This window comes from Pecten maximus, chromosome 9, assembly GCF_902652985.1.
Source record: "Pecten maximus chromosome 9, xPecMax1.1, whole genome shotgun sequence".
Classification (NCBI taxonomy): Eukaryota; Metazoa; Mollusca; class Bivalvia; order Pectinida; family Pectinidae; genus Pecten; species Pecten maximus.
This window is the reverse complement of record NC_047023.1, coordinates 18110923-18123925: the sequence shown is the minus strand read 5'-3', so window position 1 is coordinate 18123925 and position 13003 is coordinate 18110923. Positions and strand designations below refer to the sequence as shown.

Here is a 13003-nt window from a genome sequence, read left to right as displayed (position 1 = left end):
TAATGTTTCCATTTGAATGGTTCTGGAAACAACTGACTTAAATAAAAGGCATTTATAGCAACTGGTATTGATAAAGCAATGCATGCACCCTACTTGCCCTCAATAGAAGAATAGTACCAGTGACTTTACCTTGACCTTGAACCAAAAACCCTAACTCAAACCTATCTCAAACCTATCTGAGATATTGTGGTCCTTCATCATGGTGTGAAGTTTAATCAACGTCTCTCAAGGTATGAACCCACTAGAGTGTTGGCAAGGGTTTTCTAAAAATAGTAATGGTGACCTTGACCATGTGGTATACAGAACTCAAAAACATAATGGATAAACTAATATTCTATCTATAGTAACAGAGATCTTGACCTTTTACCTTCATACCTTGAAAGCAACCTGGACAGATGCCTATCTGAACTTTTCAATTTTGTATTATGCAACATCCAGCATTAGAACACTCTACAGATTCACTCTTTACATTGGATTCAGACAAAATTTCATTTAACTATCCTCAATTGTTCATAAAAATAAGAAATTGACCTTGGCCTTAAACTTTTGACCTAGCAACCTTAACATTTACATTTTTTTAGTGGCCATGCAGGTGCCTTATAGGTCAATAACTGGTTGCCAATGGTGAATTCAAGGCGCCATGGATACTAAAATAGGTGCCACTTTGAGCCTTATAATGTTAAATCCAGTTACTGGAAGGCTTATTAACCAAAACTGAAGATCAGGTAACATAAAGGCCATGATCTTTGATAGAAGTTTCCATCAATGAGATGTTTTCTAAATGTTGTTTCAATCCTTTATACTGGTGGTTTCCATGGATAACAATCTTTCCAAGAAAATAATCACACTCAGCCTTGTTCAGCAAACTCACCTATCATGGAGACCATCTTAGGATCCCTTTCTGAAAAATTAAAGGATCACTCTCAATAAATGTCATGTGGTTTTAATTAGCTGCCAAGAACTAATAATAATGGCTGAACGAACGATCGGTCAATTGAAAATGAAACAAACTAGTAACTGACGGAATGATCGAAAGGAAAGGACATTCTTAAATGGCAGGTAGACATACATGAACATAAATCATAGTTCTCTTAAGAAAGACTCATTCGTAATATTTCATTAAATTTTTTCACATTATATCTAATTTTCTAATCTAAACATTTCTGCAGATACTAACCTGATTACCACTTGATTAAAAATATCAGAGTAGGCTAGGTTTATTCATGTCAATAAATCTTATAGCCCTTCATTGCAGAAATGCTTTTGGCTTAACCTATATATACGGTCTCAAGTTTTCAAGTTATAAGACTTGTGCACAATTTTGAATCTACAATGTAAATCAAACAATATCTTACCTTTATGTCTCTCCATGTCTTTTTTTATTGTGTCTAGTCTGTCTTGAACATCACTTATTTCCCCTGAAAAGACAAATATACAAGTATATCATTGTGAAGTGTCATACATCTGAATTATAAATACACTCACATACAAAAACATCCCAAAGGGATATTGATATCTTCACCAGTTACAAGTTTAATATTTCCTTTCCCCCTTCTTGAATTTTACTGAAAGACATGTCAGTTAGATATGAACTGTGTTGTAATTTTACATGATAAAGCAAGAGGTCCACTAGCCCTGTATTACTCTAACCTCTGCAACAAAGGAAGAAGAAATAGAAGATGTCATTCAATTGAACAAACTTGGTAGCCCTTCACCCTAGCATGCCCAATATCAAGTCCCTAGGACTCTTGGTTAGATTTCAGTATATTTGACCCCTGTGACCTTAAATGAGGGTCAAGGTCATTCATTTGAACAAACTTGGTAGCCCTTCACACCCAACATCAAGTCCCTAGGACTTTTGGTTAGATTTCAGTATATTTGACTCCTGTGACCTTGAATGAGGGTCAAGGGCATTCATTTGAGGAAACTTGATAGCCCTTTCTCCCAGCATGACACATGACCAATATTAGGTCTCTAGGCCTCTTTGATTTTGGACGAAGGACGGACGCGGCATAATCTCGCTTGTCCTTCGGGCATAAAGTGTCAATTATAAGAAAATTGAAATTACAGTAAAAACCTTGATGATTCAAACTTCGTTGATTGGAATTTCTCGCTGTATCGAACTTTTTGCTTGGTCCCGAATTTCCTTACTATATAATGCTACTAACGAACCTATGCATGATTCAAATTTTTACAAATCGAAGTTTTCCATGTATCAAACTTTTTTCATGGCCCTTTAGCTATATTATATGTACGGTAATTAACATCTCATGATTCTAACAAAAAGTTACCTGTACTGACCACTGAACAGGTGTTTGTCATGACCCCTGTGGCAAGATTTCACACCTCTCCCACAAATGCCCTGACTAACAATGGGGATAACGATAGCGTGTGTTGTCACTCCTGGTCATGGGGTTAATTAATAATCAGACCAAATTGATAGATAAAATGTGTATTGAGAAGCCATGGCATTTAATCACTCTGATAAAACATTCCGGTAGTCGTCTCTGATGATCTCCGCTGCCATTGAAATCAGCGGTCGGTAAATTTAATCATGGAACAGTAAAACAAGCGGAAAAAGTTTTTTTTCGGAAGAAGCCGTTACTGGAGACACAACTTCATGCCATCCTTCAACTCTGTATAAAGTTTCAAGAAAATCCATAAAAAAACTAAGTGAACGCATAGCCAGACAAAATTATGACACATTTTGTATCAAAAAGGGACATAACTCTGTTAAACAGGGCTAAATCGCAAAATCACAGCAGGTGACACAAGTTCATATGGTCTCCTCACTATATACAAAATTTGAGTGAAATCCATAAAGAAATGAGCGAATGCAGAGCCGTACAAACTTTGTGACAGACGGACGGATGGACGGACGGACTGACAAGTTGATTCCAGTATACCCCCCTAACTTCATTGTGGGGGGTATAATTAGGCAATTAACTATACTATATATATAAGATAAAGACAAAAACCTTAATTGAGTCCATCTTATAAACTACAGTCAAACCTGTCTATAACGACCACCCAAGGGGAGGCAGAAAAACAGTCACTATAGACAGGTTGCCTTTATAGACAGGTCATAATTATCGCACCAACCAATTTACATGAAACTGCCATGAATAACTTGTCATTGAACAGGGCATTCAGAAGACCAGTCAGAAGTCAAATAAATGCATAAAGTTGTAATCACAAAATTAACTGACCGTGTCAAATGAAGCCACCTATGCAGTTGTAATGTAATATTACCCACACACATGGTGACCCGACTCCTCTCTCACCGAGCCCCAGGCCAGGGCAGCTACAGTAATTATAGGCTATTTAAACAGGTGGTAGGGGTCTTTTGTTTATATACTCAGGCCAGGTTTGTGGTGGTCGTTTGTTTGTATAATCAGGCCAGGGTTGATGTGTCTGAATTTTCCGGGGATTTAATGAGGGATGACTGCCGAGAGCAGAAGATGGCTGACAGAAATTGGTCGCTACAGAAAATAAATTAGCGACCAACGTTCCAAAATCACCGGTCGTTAGTCACATTAGACAGGTAGTCGCTATACAGAGGGTTGTTATAATAGTAAAATCTCACGGGGAAGCTTAAAACCGGTAGTTATAGACAGGCAGTCATTATATACAGGGGGTGTTAGAGCAGGTTTGACTGTACTTCGATAACCCTTCTCCAATGTTACTATTGATAAAGTATCTTGACTCTCTATATCATACCTTTGACATTTGCCACACCAGTTTTCAACATGTCTTGTCTACCTTTGAAGTCATCAAATTCCCCTGAAAAGACAACATTATAATCAGTGTGGAGTCTGAATACAGAACATTGACGTTAATTATGGAAAACATTAAGTGTCATATATACATATCAATTAAAAGAGGCCCATAGGGCCTTAACATTAACCTGAGATGCAGGCAGTTGATGTTTTTGCTTTTAAAGGATCTGACCCCTGTGATCTTGAAAGCCAGTCAAGCACAATCATTGGAACAGACTTGGCAGCCCTCAATCCAAACATTTAACTGCCAAATATGATGACCCTGAGGTTTTTGGCTTTGATGAGGAAGATTTTGTTAAAGCCACATTTGAAAGCAGTGACCTTAACTTGATCTTAGTTGCCACCATCCCAGCATGCTACTGACTCACAATCATGACCCTGGTCCTCTTGGCTATTGATGAAAAGTCATTTGAAGATTAAAACCCTTTTGACATCTTTGACCTTGAAAGTTGGTCAAGATGGGTTATTTTAACAAACCTAATATATAGCCCTCTTTCAAATCCCAAGCATGCTAATGGGCCGACATCCTGACTTTGGGCCTCTTGGTTATTGAGTAGAAATTATTAGAAAACTTCAACACCTTTGACACCTGTGACATCAAATGCTGTTCATTTGTAAACATATGGTAGCCATTTCGGCCAAAAACATAACATATCGAAACCAATGCTGACTCTTATGCAGACACTGGGGTGACAACATAAGGTCCCCCTTTCATTGAGAGACAAGCTAAAAAGGTTTTGGTAGTCATTTAAAAAACTAGACACTTAAATACAAAAACAACTGTTGATTATTCTTGATTTTTCTTATCAACAATTCAGATCTGGACCATTCATTTATGACAGAGTGACTCATTATTCTCAGTAAGTAGACATTTGATTAAAAGGGTGGTTATCCCAACTACATGTATTTCTAAGTTATTTAAAAAGTTCTATTCTTATAATGTTCTGTTGAAATCCTACATTTCTTACCCTTTATGTTATCCACATTAGTTGCCATTGTGTCATGTTGATCTTTGAGACCACTGATCTCCCCTGGAAAGACAAACAATAAATATATGTATAGAGAATAAATTTCAAAGTACTGTTATTGGGAAATACCAAACATTCCATATCTTAAGTATCAATGTCTAACATTGTGTCACTAATTCTAAATACCCGTAAGTTTAACATTTCCCCTTCATTCTTGCTCTCTTATATTTTTGCAGTATTAGCAGAAATCAATCACATGGGACTTTTGTTCAAACAAATTGGCATGTTTTGCACACCTGATTTTCTGGGCTTCTTTGAGATGTTGTTTCAAGATTTTAAGCATATTTGATAAATTGATTTTGAATGAAGGTCAAGGTAAAACATTTGAACAACTTAGTAGCTCTACACCAAGCATCCTACAGGCCAAATATCCAGATGTCTGCGCCTCTTGGATACTGAAAAGAAGATCTTAAAGACTTGAGCATATTTGACCCATGACCTTGAATGTAGGTCAAGATCAAGGTCTTTCATTTGAACAAACTTGACAGCCCTATATATGCCCAAACATCCTACAGCCAATTATCAGGTCTCTGGGAATTTTGGTCATTAAGAAGAGGTTATTCAAAATTTTTAGCTTGTATGACCCTTGTGACCCTAAATGTAGGTCAAGGTCTTTCATTCGAACACACTTGGCAGGCCTACATCCCAACATCCTATGGGTAAAGTATTAGGTCTCTGGGTATCTTGGTCATTAAGAAGAGGTTGGTTTAATTTTTTTTAGCTTGTTTGACCCTTGTGACCCTAAATGTAGGTCAAGATCAAGGTCTTTCATTTGAACAAACTTGACAGCCCTAAATATGCCCAAACATCCTACAGGCAATTATCAGGTCTCTGGGAATTTTGGTCATTAATCTTGAAGAGGTTATTCAAAATTTTAGCTTGTATGACCCTTGTGACCCTAAATGTAGGTCAAGGTCTTTCATTGAAACAAACTTGGCAGCCCTACATCCCAACATCATATGGGTAAAATATCAGGTCTCTGGGAATCTTGGTCATAATAAGAAGATGTTGGTTTAAAATTGTTTAGCTTGTTTGACCCTTGTGACTCTAAATGTAGGTCAAGATCATTCATTTGAATAAGCTTGGGAGAGATTCACCCCAGCATGCATGCTACGGGTAAAATTGGGACTATGCACCTTTTGATTTAAGTTGTTTAAAGGAAATCTGAGGCCAAGATGGCCGCATAGCTCACCTGGATATTTAAGTACAGTGGAACTTCGTTAACTCGAAGTCGACGGGACCACGAAAAAACTTGGAGTTATCCGAGTGTTCGAATTAAGCGAGTTATTGTTTTTGGTGAAAAGTTTGGTCAATATTTGTCAACATTATATAATCATTATAACTTCGCTCTGTCGCTCATCAGTTTAGTTTGAAGACTGGTCAATACATGTAAATATATATGTAATGTTTCGTTATGTCACTTGTAATTTGGTGTAGTTGTGCCGATATACAGTCACGATAAAGTTTCTTTCACTTAGTCACTTCAATAACGATCTGATGTGCAAGTCATGTTTGCAAAAGGTAAACGATAAAACGAAATTCGACAAAATAACAAGTTATTAATGTCAAAACAAATAACCGTTTAAGTTTAACACAGATTGCATGCAAAACGTAACAGAACCATTACCTTTTATTGGACATATATAAAATACTGTTTGATCGGCCTACTTACTTTTTATTGATAACCACGCCATTTCCATGTGTATTAGCACCGGAAGTTGGGCTGTGCATGTGCGTATAAAATGTTACTGTAACTGAGTTGGCGTTTTATCCGATTTAATAGGCAGCACTGACCGTTACAGTTGTACTCTGAACACCTCGGCAGTAATTACGCTATTGTTTCAGCAGTTTAAAGATTTAATAGGAGCCGGTGACTGTGTCATTTCTACACCTGTAAAAACATCAGCCGGGTAGATCTACCGGTGTGTCAGAGATTAGTTCCGCTTGAGCGAACGGGTAGATGAGTTGTTGACTATCGTGTGTACTGATATCGGCGACCGCCTTGGGAAATTACCTGATGTAAGTAAAGCAGTACTTTTTATCACCAAGACTTGTTGTTATAAGATTCAACCGACAATTTCTTTTATGAATTTATGAAACACTTATAATAGCATGTAGGTTAGTAGTGCCGATATGTTTAGTATTACAAACGGAATTTAGCTCTTAAATATGTCGGCGTTTGCCACCGATCGACGAAAATGATACTTCGAGTTATTCGAACATTTCAAGTAGGATTTTTATTGTTGGGACCAAATTTTTACTTCGTATTATCCAAGTTTTTAGAGTTATCCGAATTCGAATTTTCCGAGTTTTTTTTACTAAGATAAAGAGAGAATTCGGCCGGGACCGGCGAGGTACTTCGAGTTAAGCGGGGTATTCGAGTTATCCGAGTTCGAGTTAACGAAGTTCCACTGTAATTCTCATTTATGTTATATTACAAATAAATTACTATTTTTCAGCTGCTTCACCTAGTTAACAAATGTGGGCCAAATCCTGTCATTCTTCAAAAGGAAGAATTATTTCCCATTTTGGACCCCACCTCTCCTACCCCATCAGAGCCAATCTCAACATTTATACAAAATTTGATCTCATTTACCCCATAATGCAACAGGCTGGAAATCTAGTCAAAATTCATTCAGTCATTCAGGACTAGTATGTTGATGGACAACGGATAACGAACACTGCACTATAGCATAGGTTCACTGGCCCCTTGGGCCAGGTGAGCTAAACATGAACAATTAAATATTTGAACAGGGTTATTTCCCCTTAGACCATATCATATGATACACAGGGTAATTAGATATCTCAAAGACCAGTATATTACATACATAACAATAGACTGTAAAGTCATTGTCAGGTTAAAGTAAACATTGCAAAAAGGTACTACAAGTAACAGGTATATGATTATATATAAACATTTAGTGAGAATTGACATCAGCATATATTGTAGCGTATAAATAAAGTTAAAAGTAAAAAGATAACTTATATCTAAGAATGTATGATTTTGGTAGATTTTAGTCAGAAAATCAAATCATCTTGACATTAAACTACCTTTGTTAAGTGTTGCTGCCATGTTAATTCAACTTGAGTCAGTTACGCATTTTAAAGTGGGGACATAAATTATACACTAAGCATCAAGAAGATTTTGACAACAGCATAGCCTAATCATGAAATTAATGACCGGGTAAAAATCCTGAATTTATTTTTTGAATGATGACAATCAATTGGGAATTTTTGTATTGAAATTGGGAAAAAATAAGGTAATTTATTACTGGGAATGGGACCGATTATCCACCCCAAATATGTAGGCAGGTAAACCCTGAATGGTTTCAAAGTAAATAATTTCACATATAGCTCTTAAGATCTCTCGACCTTTTATATCATACCTCTTATTTCATCCACATCGTTTGCTGTCGTATCTTGCTGGTCTTTTACATCATTGGTTTTATCTAAAAAGACATAAACATTCAGTATTATCATTTTACCTCTGCTTTGTTTTCTTTTTGAAATACATGTCCTCTACTGCCCCCCACTAAAAATAGTAACAGTGATCTTGACCCAAAAACTCTGAAACTGCATGGAACTTGATATGTCAATCATTATGGTGAAAAAAACCCTACTTCCCATTCTTCTATATATCTAATATGGTATATAATGCACATTTGTACATTGTATAGTAATCATCAAAATACTGCATCCTCCAAGGCACACAGGAAACAGTCAGTTCAGATAGACTACATATATATCTTTTCCATTTAAAATTTGTTTCATAAAGTCTTAATCACAATAATTTTAAGTTTATTTTTTGTAAAGGAACGTTCATATCAATTTAAGATTTGCCTCTATCTTAAGTTAAATCCAATAATATTGAAGTAAAACTGATCAGCTTGATTTACAATGATCTTTTATATGAAATCCATATATGGTAGTAACAACTACTAACAACCTTTACAACACAACGTACCTACATGTATTACTACAGCCAGAAATGAAAGAAAGTAGGTGACATACACTACCCTCCGGTTCTACAACACCACTCTAACACTTATGTCATAGTTAAATTGATTATATCTCTATCTATACAGTATATACATATTAACTAGAACACTGACACGTCAGAAAGGGCCCCGCTATGTGTCTGACCCTTCAGGGTAAATGTAATAATTATTGTCAGTGTTTTTCCTGCCTATATAACTGGGTGCGCCAAACGACCCCATTCTCAATGCGTTTTAGCCTGATTTTTTCCCAAAATCAACTCGAAAATTCCCAATAATTTCAACCAATCAGAAACCGCCATTTGTTACCATGGCAACAGACGGTTTCATAAGTGGTACTATTGTGTTTGGCTTCGCTAAAAACCACTATGTACCAATTTTCACAGAAATCGAACAATATAGAAATTTCAACCAATCAGAAACCTCCATTTGTTACCATGGCAACAGACCGTTTTGTAAGTGGTACCAATTTTCACCGAAATCCTTCAAGTCTTGTCAATAATTTGGCGCAAAAGAAAAAAACGGACAGACGGACGGACAGACAGACAGACAACCTGATTACTATAGGGCACCACATCTTCGATGCGGGGCCCTAATAAACCAGATTATTTATTAAACAAAATTACAGTTAACCTGGTTATTGCTACAAATTAAAATCAATCAGGTTATAAGATTAACCAGGTTATAAGTACAAACTTCAATGGGAAATTTATATAATTAACCAGGTTATTAGTACAAACTACAATAAGTTATATAATATTATATTCAACTTAGGTTATTAGTATAGGAGCAGTTGATGGTGATATCACGTCGGAAAACTAAGTAAGCACAAACATTTCATGTTATTAGATGATTTGTGCTGAATAAAGCCTTTTGAATAATGATAGGATTACATTCCTTTTCTAAAAAAAAAAGTAAATGACAATTTTAGACCTTTTAAATCCTTCAAACGAATTTAAATTGTTGAAGCAATCAAAGCTTCCAATTGAGAACAAGATCATTCATTGATAAGAAAATGTCAAAATTGTTTTGACTGCTAAAATCCAAAAGGGTCGATTACCTGGCATTTTGAAGCCGACCCAGGATGACCTTGACCGTTGACCTTTGAACTTGTGACCTTGAACTATGAGTTTGATCATTCTGTCAGTTAACTCTTGGTTTATTTCTTGACAACTTTGCATAATCGAATAGTGAACAGTTAAAAACAACAAAGATCTAGTATTTTCATGTTAATGTTAAAATCCAATATGGCCGCCTAACAGCCATTTTGAATCCGATTTGCATGAAATACTACACATCTGATCTAGGATGCATGAGGAATCATCAGTTCCAATTTGATACAAATCCTTCAATCATTTTTGTGCAGAAGAAAAAAAACGGACAGACGGACGGACGGACGGACAGACAGACGGACAACCTGATTACTATAGGGCACCCGCATCTCTCGATGCGGGGCCCTAATTAAGCTACAGATATGACCTTTTGACACATGACACAGATGCTAACTCTATTTCAGAATATGGAAAAAACGCAAAATTGGTACCAACTGCCACTTATGACCTTCTGGCACTACGACGTTGATATATTAGCTTACCTTAAGCTTGATACATTAATTAATATTGGACCAGTTGAGCTGAAGGTATACTATTTATCTAAGTCTCTACATACAGCTTACCTTCAAGTTTCTTTATAAGAACATTCAAAGTCTCTGTTAAGGGGTCAATCCTCATGGTCAGTATGCTGTCTATCTCCGTGAAAAATGTCATTTTCATTGGGACAACTTTCTCTATCTCCTCCACACTCTGTCTGATGTCCACCCATCTTGTCTGAAAATCTCCATCAGAAAGGAAGGCAGTATTTGCATGTGCGTATGCTTCATTACGATGAATACGCAGACGCTCAATGTTGGCAGAAAGAGACCTGTCTGCAGGATCTGGACTTTTCCCCCAACCATTCTGGTGAGGAGGAATATTTCCTAAGTTCCTAAGTAAGATGTAGATAAGTGATACATCTAAATCTTTCAGAGAACCTACAAACATTCCAACTGGGGGGTACAGGATCTTCTTCTGCTGTTTATTCAACTGGGAGAAGATCTGTGACTTCTGGTTGCCAAGAGTAGGGGCAAGTCCAGAAGCTGGCAGACGGCAGAGCAGTAATTCTCTGAAGACATCTGGGACAACATCAACCATTACTCTACAAATTCGCGCAAAATTGACAGTTTCCTTGGTAGATTGGTACTTGGCTGCCATTTTGTTTACAGAGAGGAAGTGACAGTGATGCTGAAAATAAGAAACCAAAGCATGTTTTAGTTTAGCTTTTAAAAGATTTTCCAGTTTGATATGGTAAAACAATAAATCACCAGGACAATCTGATTAAAATCAGCTGTTTAAACGTTTACTTTGTACTCGTCTGTTCAGGCATATAGTATGTAGTAATTCAATGTAGCCATGTAACAACTGGTTTTAATCAGATTGGTCACAAGGATGGCCGACATACATGTATATGCTTTCCACACATAAAATCTCGCTAAAATTGGTAAATTGTGAAAAAAAGGGTTAGCATACTTTAATTAAATTATATTACTAATACATACAAGAGGAATCTACAGGAAATTCAAAAATTATTCATAAAAATCTTTCTGGAAAATAGTGATGACAGTTTGACTTCAATAAAATTCAAAATTGCCACCTGTTGGACATCTTATTATTTCTAATCATGTGGTACTAACCTCAACTAGAACTGTCACCAGGATGGCTGACTAATACCCCCGCAATCTACACGAGTCAATGGTGAATTGGAACTCTTAATTAGAGGCCAACTAAGATAACCCAGTAATAAAGTGACCAGTTGCCATAGCAACCATAATTTTGAGAAAAAGAAAGTGAAATGCACATCTGTACATGGTCCTCTATATTTGTGTTAAGTTTCATTGAAATCAGCCTTTCGGTTTAGGAGGAGTTGTCCGGACAAACTTAAAGTTATGGTTCTTATCAGAAAACCTGTTTATAGTGACCAGTTGCCATAGCAACCATAATTTTGAGAAAAAGAATGTGGCATGCACATCTACACATGGTCCTCTATATTTGTGTTAAGTTTCATTGGAATCGGCCCATCGGTTTAGGAGGAGTTGTCCGGACAAACTTAAAGTTATGGTTCTTATCAGAAAACCTGTTTTTAGTGACTAGTTGCCATAGCAACCATAATTTTGAGGAAAAGAAAGTGGTATGCACATCTACACATGATCATTAATATGTTTGTGAAGTTTCATTGGAATCGGCCCATTGGTTTAGGAGTTGTCCGGACAAAATGTGTCTACAGACAGACGGACGGATGGACAGACAACCTGATTCCACTATACCCCCCCCCCCCCCCTAACTTCGTTGCGGGGGTATAATAAGGAACACCTGTTTTTCATCCATGTATGCATATGGTTATAGGCATACCATATTTGGATCAGCTTTTCGCGAAGTATCATATGGCGGATTACTAAGACAACTCTGAGTTCTCGGAATGGTATAACAATGGAATGTAACACATGAATTAAAGTCTTTCAGACGTGACACTTAGGCTTAAAAATTGCATATAAAATGTTTAACAGTAATTATACTAAATTGCAAAATTACATGACATGGCTATTTGTAGCATTTTCAGAGTTCATTGTTTGCCGTCAATAGAAGGGAATTGTAGTTCTGACAACGACCATCTTTTAGAAATATTCCGTCTTTTGTCCAGGGCTTTTTTATCGCTGCTAAGGGCCAATGGTATAACCTACATCTTAAATCAGAGTAAGAGCGAGAAATCAGAGAAAGAGCGATGAAGATCCATACAGAACTCTCTGAAGGCCATCTTATATTTCCAGATCAATCTCAAAATGGAACATGCACAACTATAGGGACCAAGGGGACCCTACAGGTGAAATATGAGAAAGATCCATGAAGAACATTTTCAGAAATAACAAACTTCAATCAACTGACAAAATTGAAAATACCGTATATGACCTAATAAGGGCGCAGGGCGCGGAAAATTGACAGTTGGGGCGCCCTTATTAAGATTAGTTATTCTGAAGTTTTATAAAACAGACTATACCTTATAGCAGAATACCCAAGGCTGTGGAAACCTTAAAATATTCCAGATGAAGATATCTATTCATTATATATTATATATTAAGCTTAAACATCACTTGAATATTCCTGTAAACTTG

General features: G+C 36.6%; 1 protein-coding gene across 7 annotated transcripts in view; it reads right to left on the bottom strand.

The window, feature by feature from the left end:
- The window catches only part of LOC117334562, a 118639-nt gene that overhangs the window by 53350 nt on the left and 52286 nt on the right, over positions 1–13003 (bottom strand). For 2 of the 7 annotated variants that reach the window (XM_033894246.1, XM_033894245.1), the window contains exons 2-5: positions 10478–11081; positions 8194–8256; positions 4748–4810; positions 3721–3783 (exon numbers count right to left, since the gene is read on the bottom strand). In XM_033894246.1, the coding sequence (XP_033750137.1) occupies positions 3721–3783; positions 4748–4810; positions 8194–8256; positions 10478–11051 (763 nt within the window). In that variant the 5' untranslated portion in view covers positions 11052–11081. Of the gene's footprint in view, positions 1–871; positions 902–1355; positions 1419–3720; positions 3784–4747; positions 4811–8193; positions 8257–10477; positions 11082–13003 lie in introns of all 7 variants that reach the window. The other 5 variants (XM_033894249.1, XM_033894251.1, XM_033894252.1 and 2 more) reach the window with 5 other exon arrangements.